The sequence below is a fragment of the Crocodylus porosus genome, unplaced genomic scaffold (genome assembly GCF_001723895.1).
Source record: "Crocodylus porosus isolate Cpor-Errol unplaced genomic scaffold, CroPor_comp1, whole genome shotgun sequence".
Classification (NCBI taxonomy): Eukaryota; Metazoa; Chordata; order Crocodylia; family Crocodylidae; genus Crocodylus; species Crocodylus porosus.
In genome coordinates, this window is record NW_017728886.1 from 44,059,221 (window position 1) to 44,077,506 (window position 18,286).

The following is an 18,286-nucleotide window of genomic DNA, read 5'->3' on the forward strand; positions in this document are numbered from 1 at the left end:
CACAGTCACTTCCTGGCCTAATCATTTCATGTCTCATCTATGTTGCTTCTCCGCTGGCAGGAACAACCGTAGCGATATCAAAGCAAGAGCTCATGCACTGGTTTTACAAAGTTAATATGCACATGTCTGTGACCAAAATCAAAGAGAGCTTGAATTTAGCTTGTTAAAAGATTCAAGATGGTCATAATTAATAATATTTTACACAGGTTTGTAATTGGACGAGAAAAACCAGGACAAGTAAGTGAGGTTGCTCAGCTGATTAGCCAGACCCTAGAGCAAGAGCGTCGCCAGAGAGAACTCCTGGAGCAACATTATGCACAATATGATGCGGATGATGATGAGGTAACATGCTTGTTAACAATCCTCTTATTCATTATCTTATTGTATTCCTTTTCAACAGTGTTTAAGATGGAATGAATGTAACTGGTGTCATATGAAAGTCAAATCCATTCTACCGTGTGAATGAAAACACTTATCTGTTTTACTTGCACATATGCTCTTTCTGTGCATAAAGGTGTAACCATGTCACTCTTGAAGTGCAAAAAGTCTTTGAATCAGTACAGATTTTCATGGCTACTTAACATGAGGGCTGTGTTGTGTTAGCACAGTATCTGATCTATCACTCTCACTAATGCTTGATAGTTTTTCTTAACTATTGCATAGGAGGGGAAAGGTTATCTAAATTCTCTCTCCCATTAACACAGCCTAGAAGTGCTTGCTTAGATTTATTATACTATACCACGATATGCTTTCTGCCCATCTTCCACAACAGATTCCAATTATTACTTGACACACTGTGACCATGAGTCCTCCCTTAGGAACAGTCATTTTTTGTTACATGAGTTTAAAATAAGACAACAAATATCTAGGAGAACAAATGTCAGGTTGACTGACCACTTCTATAAGCACCATTATTTTTGTGGGGAGGTCTGCTGTGCTTGTATTAATGAAAGGAAGTTGGTTTCCTAATGCATTGCAGAATTATTTTTCTCTTTCACTATTTTTTACATTCTGTCTTCTCTTAATATTCCTGGCAATTGATTTTAGGGTAGTGATATGTGTGGGGAGAGACTGTAAACCTGTAATTCTCAACCCCTGGTATATGAGCTGTGAAGTGTTGGTTTTAAACTTTCAGCTAAATCTCTCTTAATTTTTGAGGGATGGGTGGTAGTTCTGTAGCGGTTAGAATGCAAATTTACTCACCCCACTGACATGCATAGTTTTTACTGACATGTATGACTGACATGTATGATATCTATATCATTGCATAAATTAGTCACTAGAGCAGGTAAAGGCAGCTGCATTACCATGCCAAGTCACCACTCTGTTCCTCCTACTTCTCACTAATGCAGTTGTCTTGCCTAAAAGTTGCTCAGTGATTCGAGGCCTACTATGTGTCAATGTAGTTTTGCCCACCAAGATAGTGGGGAAAAAAGCTGTAACTGTAGGACAGTGGAACAATGGACGTACTGGAGGAGAAGGGGGAGAGGTGTCAGGGAGGGAGGAGGAGGTTGAACTCGTAGGGCTGTACCTCTTTCATCTCAGGGAAAAATTGGTGGGGAATATACTAGTAGATGGCAAGTTGGGCAGCAGTGACCAGGAGATGATTGAGTTCAAGATCCTGAGGAAAGGAAGGATGGATGTGGCGAGACAAGTGAATGTGGTGTACCTTGATTTTAGCAAGGCTTTTGCTACGGTCTCCCACAGCATTCTGACAGGCAAGATAAGGAAGTACGGTCTGGATGAATGGACTGTAAGGTGGATAGAAAAGTGGCTGCAGCATCGGGCTCAGAGAATAGTATTCAATGGCTTGATGTCTAGTTGGCAGCCGGTATAAAGTGGAGTGCCCCAGGGTCAGTCCTGGGGTTGGTTTTGTTTATTGTCTTCATCGACGACCTGGAAGATGGAATGGAGCACACCCTCAGCAGATTTACAGATAACACCAAGCTGCGGGGAGTAGCAGATATGCTGTGGGTAGGGATAGAATTCAGAGTGAGACAAATTGGAAGACTGGGTGACAAGAAATCTCATGAAGTTCAATAAGGACAAGTGTAAAGTCCTCCAGTTAGGGCAGAATAGTCTCATGCACCAGTACTAGCTGGGGACTGACTGGCTGGGCAGCAGCTCTGCAGAAAAGGACCTGGGGGTTTCAGTGGACAATAAGCTGAATATGAGCCACCAGTGTGCCATTATTGCCAAGAAGGCTAATGGCATACTGGGCTGCATTGATAGGTGTGTTCCCATTCAGTCAAGGGAATTGATTCTTACCCGCTGTTCAGCGCTGGTGAGGCCACATCTGGAGTACTGTGTTCAGTTGTGGGCACCCCTCTACAGAAGGGATGGGGACAAATTGGAGAGAGGGGGCAACAAAAATGGTGAGGGAGCTGGGGCACATGACTTATGAGGGAAGACTATGAGAACAGGACTTATTTAGTCTAGAGAAGAGAGGACTGAGGGGGGATTTGATAGAAGTGGGGTTCAAAAGAAGATGGAGCTAGACTGTTCTCAGTGGTGGCAGATGCCAGAACCAGAAGCAACGGCCACAAACTGGCAGAAAGCAGATTTAGGTTAGAAATTGGGAAGAACTTTCTCACTAGGAGGGTAGTAAAACTCTGGAACAGGTTACCCAGAGAGGTGGTAGAAGCTCCATCCTTGAAGGTCTTCAAAGTCCGGCTAGACAAAGCTTTGGCTGGGATGATCTAATTGGGATGGTCCTGCTTTAAGAAGGGGTTGGACTAGGTGACCTCCTGAGGTCCCTTCCAACCCTAACTTTTTATGATTCTACCAATAGTTCTGTGAGAAGGACCCAGCCTCCTTTTCCCCAGTAGTCAAGTGGTAAAGGTACTTGTCCAGGAAGTGGGAGATGGGTTATGTTATGGGCTCGTTAGAGAGCTGAGGATATTCCCCATGCCTCCCATAGAATTTAGGCCAGTGGGTAGAAAGAACTGTAGCATGCATGGGACCAAAACTGAGAGCAAGCAAGAGAAACCCTCACTAGGGTCTCTCAGCCCAGTGAAGAAAGCTCTCCTCTATGAGCCCAAGTCCTAGTTTCTAGATCTTGCCCTCTGTGTTGTTTTTCCAGTGTATTATTTAATTAAAATACACGCAGAATGCTTTGAGCAGAAACCAGGGCTCATTCCCAAGAGAGCATCCTGCTAACTGAGCTACAGAATCAGGTTCCCTCTTGCTTGATCCCTTTCTGTCCCTACTGCACATAAATTGGCACCCCAACATTGGGGACAACATCCTGAAGAAACAAGTTTTCTGTGAGATAAATAACTGTGCTATCTGCTACCACAGCAATTTGGCTGTGGTCTTTTCTCATGTCACCAGTTAACTAGAGTCATTATTAAGAGAAGAGAGCTTCAAGTGAAACCTAGAGTTGAGGATGTTGGTGATTCAGTAAGTGACACTTTCTCCTAAGTTAATACCATACTTGTTTCTAGATTAGTGTGAGGGGACACAGAGGGTGTTTATACACATGCCCCAGGAGTTGGGGGGAGGGTGCTTTAATTAAAGCACCCGGAGCATCATGTGTATCAGCGTCCCACACTGAAAAATGACAGCAGGTGATTGGCGGCAGCTCATCGAATAAGCTTTAGTTACAGCACCCCCTGCTGCCATTATTCAGCACAGGGACACTGATACACTTGCAGTTGGAGTCTGTTGGATCGTGTTAATTAATTGAGTTTGCTCTGACATGCTGTAATTACAGCATGTCAGAGCAGCCTCATTGCACGTGTATAGGCGCCCAGCATCAATGGAACTGCTTTTGGGTAGAACCCTCTACAAAACTTGCTCATTGTACTCCTTTTCTACCTTTTTCCTTCATGTGGATTCATTTTTGTTATCTATATCCTTACTGCATTATGTCATGAGCCAAAAACCTCTTTGGAGCAAGACCTGTTGTATTTGTGTCATGTCTCCATCATGCAATATGGCCCTGCTCTTTTTTTGCTGCTACTGTGAGCTAATAATAATATACCAATAATAAAATATTAGCCTAGTGTGGAATTTGTGCAGAAGTAGTTAGGCCTAGTGTCCTAACTGAATTTCAGTCAGAATTATGACCTGCCTATCCATTTTCATTTAGAACAACATGCTGGGTGCCCGGCAGGCAGATGATCAGGTCGCTCCCAGCTGCTGCCTGGCTAGTGGATGCTGAGGCACCTCAGCATGTGCTGGCCAGGCTTCTTGCATGCAGCATGAGATGACCCAGCAGGCACCAGCCAGGCACCACCCCACAGCAGGCAGGTTTTCTGGTCAGGAGCATGTGCTGAGTTGTTCTGAGCTGCTGCTGAAGCAGTCCAACACACAGAAAGGGACCCACCTGGACTTCCAGCATGTGACAAGTTGCTCCAGCACCTGTTGCTAGGGCAGAGCAGCTCAGAGAAACTCAGCATGTGCTGGCCAGAAACTCTTCAAACTATGGGACAGTGCCTGGCCAGCACCTGACAGGTCATTTCAACCTGCATGTGGGGTTTCCAGCCAGAGGGTGCCAAAGCAACTCATCACATGCTGGCAGGCAGCAACTTGGAGTGACCTTGGACCAGCTGACCAGGAACCCTGCCCTTTAAGCTCAGGCACACTCTGGTGGCTGGCCATGTGCCTTTTCTCATTTTAGGTAAGTCATATGCAATCATAAGATGAGGCTTGATTTTCCCTAGTTGAATGGGGAAAAAACCCCTCATCTTGTAATTGAGTAAATGTGGTAGCTAATTTGAAAAGTTCTACATACTCTCTTACCATGGATAAAATTCTTTTCTTTTCTTTTTTTTACTGACAAATGAGTAACATTTTTTTTTTATTTACCGTGAGTCATCACCTGAATAGATTTTCAGTTTTTATTATTTCATATTTATTAGATATATATTCCCTGCTCCCCAAAAAGAATGAAGATAGCTCACAATAAAAAATCCAAAGAGAAATTATAAAAACATAAAATATTACCTGCTAATAACTAAGCTTGTCCAAATAAAAAGGTCTTGCAATGCTTCTTGAAGTTGTCCAGGCTCAGGCTGTTGTGGGCTGCCGGTGTTGGGAGTTCCAGAGCTGAGGTGTGACTACCACCTCAGAACAACCTCCTCTGCGTTTTGAACCAAATGAACTTGGCAGGCACGTGATGCTTACAGGTGATTGTTCTTGACTGACCTTAGGGAACACAAAGCAGTATAATAGACCTTGCACTCAGAGGCCCTTGACAGATGTTAAAATAAAGGTACTGTAAGATCTGATGCAGAATCCTAAAACCCACACTTCCTGCCATGCCACACATGCATGGCAGGAGGCGTGATTGTGGGATCCTGCATCAGAACCCACTGTTCCATGTTACCAGTGCAGGGGGAGCCCAATCCCAGCTCCACCTGCCCAGCAAATAGCGAATTTGACTCCCAGCCAAAAGAGTGCACCATGTGCTCCCTGTCAGCTGATCAGAGTTCCCAGTCACAGGAATATCAGTTTCACTGGTGCTACCCCACTTCAATGTTTTTGGATGAGAAAATAAAATGCAATTACTGTTTTTATAAATTAAGAATATTTTATGGTACGGTCTGCTTCGGTATCTGGAAAAACGGAAGTAATAATATTAGATAAAAAGTTAGCAAAGACCCATGTCTGGGCTTAAAAGAACTGGAGTAGTGAATTGGCCTTCTGATAACTTAGATCAGTGGTAGGCAACGTTTTTTGGCCAGAGTGCTGAAAAAACCACAATGTCTACCTTGGAAGGTGCCGGAGTGGGAGCCTGAAGTAGCTGTTTGCAGCCTCCCAGCTGCAGCTGACCCACAGAGCCCAGTCTGCTTGCACCAGGGCTTGCAGCCTCTCAGCTGCCTGCTGGGAGCAGTCTGGGCTCCGTGGCTGGCAGCAGCTGCTTAGAGCCTGGCCTGGCAGTGGTGTGCTGAGCAAAATGGCCTTGCATGCCATGCTCGGCACACGTGCAAGGGGTTGCTGACCCCTGACCTAGGTACATAGGTGTGAATTTAACCCTCCATAAAGAGGACGGTAGAGACTGAGCTTTTGCCCCCCAAGTATATATTCAGCTACTTTACAGAATAACTTTAAAAAAACTGTTATTGTCAACTACTTTAGAAAACAGAATGAATTTCAAAGAGCAGGCAACAACAATAACAATAGCAACTGTTACCTTGAAAAGGTTTGTTATTTTGAAGCACATAACTTTTGGCAGTGCTTTGCTGCTTCTTGTAAAACACTAATTACATTTTTACATCTAGTTTATGAACTTGGCATAGGGTCTGAACTACCTTACAAAATTGATGTAACAGGCAACCATCTTTATTCATAATTTTATTTATGAACTGTATATAGGTGTCACCTTAAATTGTCACATTTGTTCATTTTTTAGGTATAGTTTTCATATCTTGTATTATGAAGATCCTATCCTGCCTTTTCTGAAATCACTAGCAAAACTCCTACTTATTTCAGTGGGATTATGAATGAGCCTATGTCACTCTGCCATTCACACATGCTAGAGGGTTCACACATCTCAGTCCAAGGACTCTGGTGTTTCTGTTTCAGTTACTTGAATGACTGAGTGCATCCACATTGGCCACCCTCAGCTGGAGTACAATTTTCTTGCATGTCCACACTAGTATTGCCTTGCACTTCTTTCTAGGGAATCAAATTAAATATATGCCACGCTTAAACAGGTATCCCCAATGTGTTTTGCACATATTCAACATTGGTTTAAAAAGCAGTTTTAGCTAACCTGGATTGCTTTCTGTACAGATGAGGCCTGAGTTCACTGGATGAGTCCAATCTCTGCCTTCATGTCTGGCAAGCAGCCAGGCTTTCCCAGCCCCGGGATGGGTCTCCAAACAGCACAGAATGTTTGTTAAGATCCAGACGGCCATTTTTTGCCCAGTCTAATCTCCCCGAATATCTGTATGGATTGGTACTTTGGTTGACTTAACCCTAGTTAAGTCAATCAAAGTGCAGCATCTGCACATAGCCATAAACATTAAACTCTCAGAAGTTTGGTGTAAGTTGCACTGAATATTATCTCTGTAACAACTAATAGAAACACTCTGAATTTGAGGTGTTCCTCAGTTCTTTGACAGGTAGCAAGCAGTGTAATTTAGATTGTGGCTGTAAGTAGGTATAGTGGCTGAAGTAAAAATGCCATACAAGTAGATCATAATGGAATTTCAATTTGTTTGTGATTTACTTCAGTAGAAATCACTTGAATTTATATATAAAGTTTCACAAGAGTACTAGTATAATTGAAAATCCTTGAGCAAACTTCATAGTTTCGTAGTTTGATAGTTGGAAGGGACCTAAGCAGATCATCAAGTCCAACCCTTGCCATGGGTAATGACTCTGGCTAGGTGGCTGTCTAGCCTCCTTTTGAAGACTCCCAGGGTAGGGGCGAACACCACTTCCCTTGGAAGTTGGTTCCAGCTCCTAGCCACCCTGACTGTGAAGTACTGCCTCCTGATATCTAGCCTAATCTACTCTCTGTCAACTTATGGCCATTGTTCCTTGTTACCTCTGGTAGTGCTCAGGGGAACAGGGACTCTCTCATTGCCTGCTGGTCCCACTTGGCAAGTTTATTGGTGGCCACCAGATACCCTCTCAGCCTTTTCTTGTGGAGGCTGAATGGGTTCAGGTCCTGTAGCCTCTAATCACAGAGCCTGCCCTGTTCCCCCAATCATGCGGGTGACCCTCCTCTGGCCCCTCTCAGTGCTGTCCACATCCCTCCTGAAGTGCGGTGCCCAGAACTGGAGGCAGTACTCCAACTGCAGCCTGACCAATGTCGCATAGAGGGAGAGTATTGCCTCCTTGGACCTGCTCGTGATGCATCTATGGATACATGACAAGGTATGGTTAGCCTTCCTGACCGTGTCCCCACATTGGTGGCCCATGTTCATCTTGGAATCAATAAGTGACACCAAGATCCTTTTCTGCCTCTGTGCTGACGAGAAGGGAGTTCCTCAGCCTGTAGGTATGCTGCTGGTTCTTCCTCCCCAGGTGCGTCACCTTGCACTTGTCTGTATTGAAGCCCATCCTATTCTCACCTGCCCACCTCTGTAACCTGTCCAGATCTAGTTGTAGCCTGTCCCTCTCTTTAGCGTGTTTATATGTTTATTTGTTTTTATTATTATTCCCATTAGAATACAGTGACAATCTAGCTACCTAGTAGGAAAATCCATGCCTTTTATATTTTAATTTAGTAGTATTCTTAGTTTTAAGAGAGATCAATAAGCGTTACAAGATCCCAAAGAGACCTGGTTTAAAGTTTGAATAATTTGATTTAGAATATTCCTCAAATGCTAAGTAGCTATATAAAAGTTAGATCAAATGTCCTATAATAAAGAAATGAAAAATACTTAAAAAATTATTAGCTTTAATATAAAACCTAATAAAAACAAAGTTTAAACTCACTTTGCTGACATCTGCCACTCTCACTGTAACAACATGCACAGTACTTTCAGAGCTGTCCTGGAGCCCTGCCCAAGGATTTCAGAGTGGGAGCAAGTGCTTGCTTTCCATGCTGTGCTGATATCATGAATAATTCTAATGCAGTAACAAGCAAGTAAACAAATACATTTCTGCTTATTTAAAGTATCCTTAAAATAATAAAACAGCAAATGTGTTAACACATGAGAGAGGCCAGAGTTTATTGGAAAATAAATGATCTCTTCTACCACGAGCCTGGTTTTACAAACATAAACTTGAGCAAATTTGCTTACATGAATACTCTTATTATATTTAATGTGCTACTCATGTGAGTAAAAGTACCCTGTATATAAGTACTTGCACAAAGGAACATATTATTGGATACAAAACTAAAAGCAGGAAAAGAACATATAACAAATAATGTAATTTGGAGAACTGCTTAACCGCTCTGAATATCCTATTTCAGCACTAACTACATAGTAAATATCTGCATTTATATAGAACAGAGGTAGGAAAAACATGGCCCATGGGCTGGATCCAGCTCACCAAGGGATTTTGTCTGGCCTGTGGCAGGTCCTTCGGTCCTGCCCAGGCCAGGCATAGGGAGCAGCCTGAGCCATGGTGCATGTGGCTGGTTCCACTGCCCAAAGGCATGCAGTGGGGCTGGGGTAGTGCTGCTCCCAGACTTGCTGGCAGCCCTGGTGGCAGCAGCTTCTTCCAGATGCCACCAGCAGCAAATCCAGCTACCAGGTGCTGGGGCAGACCCGCAGTCTATTCCCTACACCCCAGAGGCAGGCACTGGTTCCATGGGCTGGGACATGCAGGGTGGGGATTGCAGCTTTGCTCTGGCCCTGCACTGTCACTGTCTTGCGATCCCAGGCCTGGCCCTGCCCTCCCATCCCACTCCTGGACACAGCTCCCTACTCACCCATCCACAGCCCTATTCCATCTGCCAAGCTGTGTGCCTTGCCCGCATGGGTCTGGGGCTGGGGGCAGAGCCACAATCTACTTTCCACCTGCCCCTGCCTGCAGAACCAGTGCCTATCTCAGGGCCATGTGGGGAGTAGATTGTGGCTGTGCCCTGCAATTCTGGCCTTGCCCACCTGTGCTGCTCCCAGATGCTGTCTTCTGCCCATCTGCAGCCCCATCCCAGCCGCCTGGCCAAGTGCAGAGCAGAGCCATTGAAGGAGTTTTGATGAGCTGTAGTGGGGGAAGGGTGGAACGTGCTGACCTGGTCCATAACACTCACCAAAACTCCTTGAGTGGTCCTCCAGCCCAAATAATTGCCCACCCCTGATATAGACTATACGGAATGTCTAATGTATAGTATGTATTATATATTTATAATATGTATAAAATTCTCCTTATGCAGAATATGTATAAAATTTTTACTGAAGCAAAGACACAAATGGGCCTCTTAATGGGTCTCGTTTTGCAGATATAGTCTGTAACATTAATTTAACATTCTTTTTTTTCTTTTATTTGTTAATACTCTAATGTAAAGTGCCCAGTATGCTATTAGAGCTGTTTGATGATAATATAAAAGACATTCACAGTCAAAAATGACAGGTGGGCAGCTAATTTCCATTGAAAGGGAATAGACATTATGTTCCTAACTGTAATCTGTGCCTTAGCAAATCTCTCCCAATATTTAAAAATATTTTTTAACAAAAATTATTCTAGCACTTACTTTGAACATTGTGATGATAACACTGTTCACTTTCTTCTGAGGATCTGAAAGTACTTTGCAGACACTGAGTAAACCTAATAACACGTAAGTGTGCTATGTATTTTTCCCATTTTTACATAAAGGGAAAGTGATGTAAAGAGAGAAATACCATATTTTCTTGCATCTAACATGCCCCAAAATAAAATATACAACTTTTTTTGAAAGGCAGAATGAAGAAAAACAGGACTTTCCCAGTTATTGCTGCATGGAGTAGGGACAGTGCCTAATCTTCGAATGACTCACTCTCCTTGTCCTGCTTAACTAAAAGCTGACATCTTAGCTGCTGCTGAAGGCAGATCTCTGATTTTTAAGAGAGCTAAAGAGTCTGCAAGGCTGTGAAATAGGAGGAGAGAGACCAGGAGCAGCCAGCAAAATTGCTCTAAGAAATGTTAGCATGATTAGTGAAACATCAAGACCATTAAAAAATGAAAGATGTCATTAATATCTGTGGAGTGAAGAACAATGAGTCATTAAGTATTCAACTCCCTCAGCTGCCTGCATAATAATACCACAACTGCTACTGGGTAGAGTAGGAATCAAAGCAGGTGATTTTATTCTGGGCAGAAAATTGGTTTTCTGCTTAAGACACTAAAATTGGGGGAGAGGGGGTTGGGGAAAATGTGTGCATGGTATCTGAGTAAATATGGTAAGTGACTTTTCCAAATTCACAGAGTTAGTTGCTGACAGAATAGCAATGCTGACAGCTCACCTGGCAGAGGCTGACCTGTACCCCAGTCCAACAATACAAAGGAAGGGAAGCTATCTTAAGTGGCACTTGAAGAACCCTTCGGAGTTGAGGAAATCCAGATGCCAGAGAACCCAGCACACCATTCCCCTTCTTGTCTCCTGGAATGTAGGCTTGATTAGCTCTATTACAAGTATAACAGTGTGCAGGATAAGAGACATTAACTTTTATCTGACATAATTATCAATGTCCTCATTTAACGGTTTTTCTTCTTACTGCGTATTAATTTAGAATACCTGGTGGTGTTTTCCAATCTTTGTAAGCACTTTTAATTGCTTTTATGCTGGCTATCCATACTTGAAAAATAGCTTGAACCATGCTGTACTTTCCAGTATTCTCCCTGTTCTGTAAGAGAGCTGACATTCCACAATCCAAAGAACCACCCACTGCTTTTGTTCAAAACCGTAAAAGTATTCTTTTTTTCATGCAGGGTGAAATCTTGTTTCCGCTGAAGCTAACGGCTGTTTTGGCCAGTGAATTCAGTGGACCAATTTTTATATTCCAGTGACTACTTCAGAAATGTGTCTTTCCATACATATCTTTTGCTTGTCTTATGAATTCAGCTATAATGAAGGCAGCATGAGTTATACACCACCAACTCTGTTCCTCTCATACTGATAATGGAGATTCCCAGCCAAGTCTTAACTGAGTTGCAGAGGGGTTTGGGTATGAGAAAAGAGATAGAAGGGAGGGGGGTCCCAGTTTGGAAAAGGTTGAGAAAAGCTTTTTACAGTAAAACTGACTTCCCCTAGAAGTGCTGCAGCACTTACGTTTTGTTCTTCTATACTCTGATGCTAAACCATTACAATGGTACTACTGTATCATTTGGAACTCACAACTGCTTATGCTAGATCTAAAAAAGAATTAATCATTGTTGCATGCAGAATTCTGTGCTTCTATACTAACTCAGTTTTAGAAAGTTTTTAAGTGTTACAGATTTAGGGCATTTATACACGTGTCTGGGGGGGGAGGGACGGGAAAGTGTGTGTGGGGGGCTTTAATTAGAGTGCCTGAAATGTCACATGTATCAGCATCCCCATGCTGGAAAAGGGCTGTGGGGGTGTAGTTAAAGTGCTCCTGTCACCATTTTTCAGCACAGGAATGCTGATGTATGTGATGCTGGAGTCTGGTCTGATAATTAATCAAGTCTGGTCTGATACACTGTAATTACAGCATCTCGGAGTAGCCTCACTGCACATGTATAGACACCCTTAGATTTTAACATACAAACAACCCAGGCCTAATGAGAGGATACTGAAGTGTTTTAATTCCATAACATTAAGACAGGGGAATATGCTACTGATGAAGAAGATGAAGACATGGGACCTGTCTTGCCAGGAGGTGACATGGCAATTGAAGTGTTTGATCTTCCTGAAAATGATGACATGTTTTCCCCAAGCGAGTTGGACACCACTAAGCTTGCTCACAAGTTCAAAGAGGTAAGCTCTAGGTCTGGGATTTTTCGGGCATCATTGATTCTAATAAATATATATTTTTGATATTTTGGTTTCCTCTTTGATTAATATAATTGATTTCCAGCTTATTCAATCAATACTCATAAATGGCTTGAGCAATTTTGTTTAAAATTAAGGGAGATAGATTTTCTTAGCAGTTTTAAATACATTTTGTCAGGTAACTGTTGTGTTGACAAAGGCTCTGTGAATCATGAATCATTAAAGCTGCTTATTAGAACTGAGTATAATTTACGGTTTGATGGGTTTTCAGTCAAAATGTACTTTTATGTCTCAGCACTTTACAGGTTTTTTGGCTAGGAAAACAAAGATGCAGTCCATTAGTACTTTTTAGATTATCGTTCTCAGTGCTGTTCACTGTAAGATTCAAACCTGAAGAAATACAACTAGAAAAATCAGTTAAACTTAAATAAAATGAATGTAATAGGCTTTTCTCTGTTTCCTCTACACATCTCACATAACCACTCTTAAATAGACTGTAATGAAGCATGTCTGGTGGTTAGTTCACAAAAGGCTCCTGACTTGAGAAACAGGCATATTGCAGGATGGAATATGATTGCTGTGGCAGTTCTGTGTGGGAAGAAAGCTTAGGTGGTGTTTGCTAGTATTAAGTTTGACTCAGGTAAGAGAATCAGTGAATTCATTCCCCAAATATGGTGCACCATCTACAGTGCTGCTGTATTTTGGGTTCTCATCTCTGTGCAGTCTGTGCCTCATCTTCTATGAAATGTAGTCAGATCAGCATGTACGATTTAATGTGGTGCAACTTCCCTGCAAGTAACAATATATATATTATTTAAATAAGGTGAGTTTGGAAAGCATAGGAGTACTCAGATCCTCACAGGTGAGGTGAAGAGCAGAATCCACATCTTGTAAAATGGGAGATTTAAACAAAACAGGATCCCCTTTCCACAAAGTTAGTTCTTTTCTGTAGATATAAATGATTGATTGGCATTTGGAAATGAATGTGGAAGATAACCACATCATGATTCAGTCAGTGCCCTCCTTGTATTAGATGCTTAGCATTATTCAAAAGTATGTCAGTGCCCACTGGTGGACCCACTTCACTGGTGACTTGGTTCTCTCACTCCTTTGCCTTCTATAGAGTCATTTGTTCTTGTAAGGAGTGGTTGTAAAACTAGCATTCTGGATTGGTAGTGTTTACTATCTGCATAGTGCATAAGCAGTGAAGGGCAAGCCGTGGGCCTATAACCGACTTTAACTTAAACATCATTCCCCTTACTTGGTAGGCCACCCAGTGTAGACTGTATTATGTTATGTTTGAAAATGCCCAGACTAAATTTAGACTATAGAGCTGGATTAGTTAATGAACTCAAAGTCACAGTGTAGGGGAAGATCAGAATAAGGTATTTGAGAAGATGCAACTCCAATTAGATCTAAATGGGACAGGACATATATCCACCTGCATAAGGGCTGAAATCTTTGATTACTAATTCAGATGACTGTAGCTGTTATACATGTTGATTAGATTTAATGCAATAAAGACATGTATGACTGATATTAAAGAGCATGCTCAGGTATTTTCCAAGGTATTTGTCCAGAATTCCTTCAACACTAGATGTAGTATTCCTGCCCACACTGCAGAGTGCACTTTTTTGTTTTGTTGCTAGGGTTGTATTTAAAGATTCACTACTCTCTCTTGTTCTTATCCTGGAGATATGTGACAGTGTTAAATAAGTGGGCTGAACGTAATCTTCAAACATAACAGTTCAGCATAGTTAGTTGAATTCAGATATTGTAGGTGGATAACATGCTCAGATAATTTGACAGGCATGCTATTTAAGCATCTCATGCATTTTGCTACAATTTTTTCCTTTAGTAGGCAATTGGAATACATGCTGGGTAACTTCAAGCACATGCCTTCACCACCTTGGGCCTCCATTTTATGAATCTGTACAATAGGGATAATATCACCTTCTGGAAAGTGCCTTCATATTTACTGATGAAAAGTACTATACAGGAGCTAGGTAGTAATAATAAAATTTTTAAATGTTTTTATATAGTGTGTGCATATTTGTAAGCAGAAATTCAGTATGGTAATTTTGGTAGGAAAGACATTTTTAAAAATTGTTTTATCCCATTAGAATCCAGAAATGTAACACTAGATATACATGTACACTGCTAGCCCCTAACACAACTCCTGCCAATAATACCTTCTGTGATTCTAGACAAATTAATTTGTAAATCTTTTTTTCTCTTGGTAGTATCTTCAGAATACTGTTTCTATTGCTGTGAAAATAAATTTATCAGTATTCATCAAGAGGAATGAAATTTTGAGGAAGAAATTTGTGTGCGTGCATATGTATATGTATATATGTATGTGTGTGTATGTATATATGGATAAAATAAAGTATTATCAGCACCATGCTGATTATATAGGAAAATGTGAAATAATATTTGATTGCCAAGTATTTGCATGACATTAAATAACCATGGAATAAAATGTGTTCTCCTTCCTTAAGATACATACATGTAATATTATACAATTCAAATGCAGATTTGCTTGTCAAGTCATTTACCTCACCCCTTTATTGCTAATGCAGAAATATACTAAAACATGTCTGCCTTCCATCAAACAAAAATATGTATTTCCCTTCCATATTGCAAGCACAATTTGATTTTGTCTAAACAGAGACATTTCAAAGATCTAGACTAAGCAAAGCAGCATGTCGCTGCTTCTGCTTTTGAATTGCTTCTATACCAATGGGTTTGCTGTAGCATGTATTGATTCAATTATATGACTCAGTGATCAGTATTCATTTTTTACCTAATAAGAGGAAGTGTAAAAATAACTGTTAAACCCATCTGTACCTGAGTGGATTATAATTTGTGCGAGAGTTTGGGGCTTGTTTGCTTGTTGTAAGACTCTTTTTAATGAGTAGGCTACATAATAAGGTTAGGTGTTTTCTTAGGAGAAAGGGCAAAGGGCTGCAAGGAATGGACTTTCCATTACAGTACCACCTCTGGGAAGAGCATAGTCTAAAGCAGCCAACCTCTGCCTTAACTCCTCTCATCCCAAGGCAATATGCTTGTTAATAAAAGTTATGAGCAGGGATCCAGGTTTTCCATTTCCCATGGAAAAACAGAAAAAAGGTGGATTTTGCCTTTTTACCAAGATAAATGCAGATTTTTGATCTTAACAGAGAAATGTGTGAATTTGCCACTTTTGCAAAGAGCTATCTGCAGGCTGGCAGAGTCCCAGCCTGCAAAGGGCTGGGGGGAGAGAGAGAAGGGAGATCAGCCAGGGGATGCCATATGCATGTGCCACTGCACTCACACCCACCACTGCACACATTCCTGAGGGGGGACAGGGGAGGGACATGTGCACCCCAGATCTGTGCATGGGGCGGGGGTGAGCTGGCCGCTGTGGGCCTGGGTTTCCCACCCTGCTGCCCTCCCCCTGGGGCCTCTGCAGGCCAGTGGGCAGATCCTGGTACAGCAGGGCAGAGCCAGGTTGGATGGGGAAGCTTGCTGGTGTCATTAGGAGTCCTGCGCCCCCCTGGTGAAGTGCCCACTGCCCACCTAGCAGCAGCATGGGTGGTGGTGCAGAGTTGTACCCTCACTGCTGCTGGGTAGGCAGGGCCATCTTGCCAGAGTGGTGCAGAGCTCCCAGTGGCAGCAGCGAGTTTCCCCACCTGGCTCCTCTCTGCCCTGCCGTGCCAGGTCCTGCCCACTGAGCCGCCTCTCCTAGGTCTGGGGGGACTGAGGGTAGCGGGTGAGAGGCACCAGCAGGGCTGGGGGGTGGGCTGTGGCTTGCGAGTGAGGGGTCTGGATCTGTGTCCTGGTGAATGAAGGGGCAGGGGGAGCTCTGATTTTTCATGATAAAAAACCCAAATCAAATGCTAAAATGTATAGGTATTTAGAATTTATTTTATTATAGTGACTGGGGCACTGGTAGGCTTCCAAACTGCTTTAAAATTTTAAATGTATCAATAAAACATTGTGTTCATCTGATACCTATATATATAATGGTGTTTCACTTTAATCACAGATTTGAGATTTTTAAATCAGGGAATTTGCAAATTTTAAAGAGAAACAGAGAACTCCAAACTTCTGCTAAGGGTGGAAGGAGACAATTTGAGCTATATTTGCCTCTAAAATACTCCCAGATAAATATATTGTCTTCTGAGAGGAATTTATTTTAGATTTTTCTTCCTTTTCAATAATAAAATAGCAATGCATTTAAAGAAGTAAAGTTTTGAAGTAACAGAATTAAAGAAGTAATGGAAACTTCTTTTAAAATTATTGGGTCAGGGCTTTAGCTGGTATAACTGGCATAACTCAATTAGGTTTAATGAGGGGCTATCCTAATTTGGACCAGCTGAGAATCTAGTTCTATAAGCTTTCCACTCCTAGAGTTCCATAAGGAGGGATTACTGTTGGAGAAACAACGCATAGTGGTACTGCCAATGGCATCTGTTTGCAATTTCTTTGCATGGGCATTAAGAAAGCCCGGTGATAGCAGTCAGCTTAGTGTTGCTTATTGGACCATTAATGAACTTGCCAAATCCCTGGTCACCTCCACAGAAATGATAGCCAGAAACTCTCCCCAAATTACTTGTAATGAGTTTGGGTTGTTGCTGTTGGCCTCCAAGGCTAGGGACAGATATTCAAGAAGCCAGAGCCTAAATTGATTTAACCTTTGCAGGTTAATCTAACCTGCCTATGTTGAACCGATTTGTAACAGCACAGCCATTCTCTCTGGACTGAGGAAATGCTGCCACATGTCTGCAGTTGCTCAGGCTAGGCACCAGGGGGTAGTAGAGCACACTTTTGGCTGCAGGGAAACTATGCTGCGGGGGCTGAACTGGCCATGGAGGGGTTGAATTCCCCCCTCCCTGTCCCACCAGCAAGGACCCGAGCTGGGTTTGCTGGGCGCTCCTCCCTCACTGCTGCAGCAGGAGTCACCATGGCCTCTGAGGTAGAGGGTGCAGGTTATTCTACCCTCTACCCCCACCGCCCCCAGGGGACTACAGCCAGGTCTGCCCACTGCAGCCACCACTGCTGTCTACCTGCTTGGGGCAAGAGGTGAAATAAGCCCCCCCCCACTGGATGCTGGAGGGAGGAGGAATAACCCCTGTTCCTTCTCCCCACCTAAGGGGCCCTGCCAGCCAGCATCTGACTACACCCCCACCCCACTGCTGCAGCGGCGAGGGGGCAGGGACCTTGATGGGGGCAGCAGCCCCTGTCATAGTGTTAGGGAATGTGAGCCTCTTCCCCCACCCCCGCTGTGGGGCTGCCAGAGCCCTCCAAGCCCCCCCACAGCACCACCGCAGGCCACAACAGCTTTTCCCTCTCTGCAGCAGGGCCCCCTGCCAGAAAGAGGCTTGCGCTCAGGGAAACCATGACAGAGGCTGCTGCCCTTGTGATAGTAAGTCCCCCCTTGCCAATCCAGCAGCTGGGCAGGTGTGGGGCCAGACACTGGCCAGCAGGGCCCCATAGGCAGGAGGCAGGGAGTGGGGTTATTCCCCTTACTGCCCCCAGGGAACCGCAGTGAGGTTTGCCCACCCCAGTTGCTGCCGCTGCCATTCACTCTGTGCCTGGGACAAGTGATGGAATAAGCCCCTTCCTGCTCCCCTCCCTGTGGCATCTGGTGGAGGGAGTTTATTCCACCACTTGCCTCAAGCAGGGAGCAAGTGGCAGTGGCAGTCAGGGTGGGCAAACCCAGCTACAGTTCCCGGGGTTGGGGAATAAGCCCTGTCCGTGCCCCCTCTGCCTAAGTGACCATGGGGGCTCACTGCTGCAGCAGTGAGGGGGGAGTACCTGGCAGACCTGGTGGGACAGGGACGGGGGAATGAAATCCCTCTCTGGTCAGACCCCCACCACGGCCTGTCCCTGCTCCAGCTGGGGAGCGGAGGGGCGGGGTCAGCCCTGCTGAGCTGGAGCAGAGAGCCCAGCCCAGAGAGC

The 18,286-nt window shown here is 43.5% G+C and overlaps 1 protein-coding gene across 7 annotated transcripts in view; it reads left to right on the plus strand.

The window, feature by feature from the left end:
* PPP1R9A (protein phosphatase 1 regulatory subunit 9A) overlaps window positions 1–18,286 on the plus strand; it is a 238,152-nt gene that overhangs the window by 168,916 nt on the left and 50,950 nt on the right. For all 7 annotated transcript variants that reach the window (XM_019533470.1, XM_019533487.1, XM_019533524.1 and 4 more), the window contains exons 6-7: window positions 207–342; window positions 12,170–12,325. In XM_019533470.1, coding sequence (XP_019389015.1) covers window positions 207–342; window positions 12,170–12,325 — 292 coding nt within the window. The remainder of the gene's footprint in view (window positions 1–206; window positions 343–12,169; window positions 12,326–18,286) is intronic.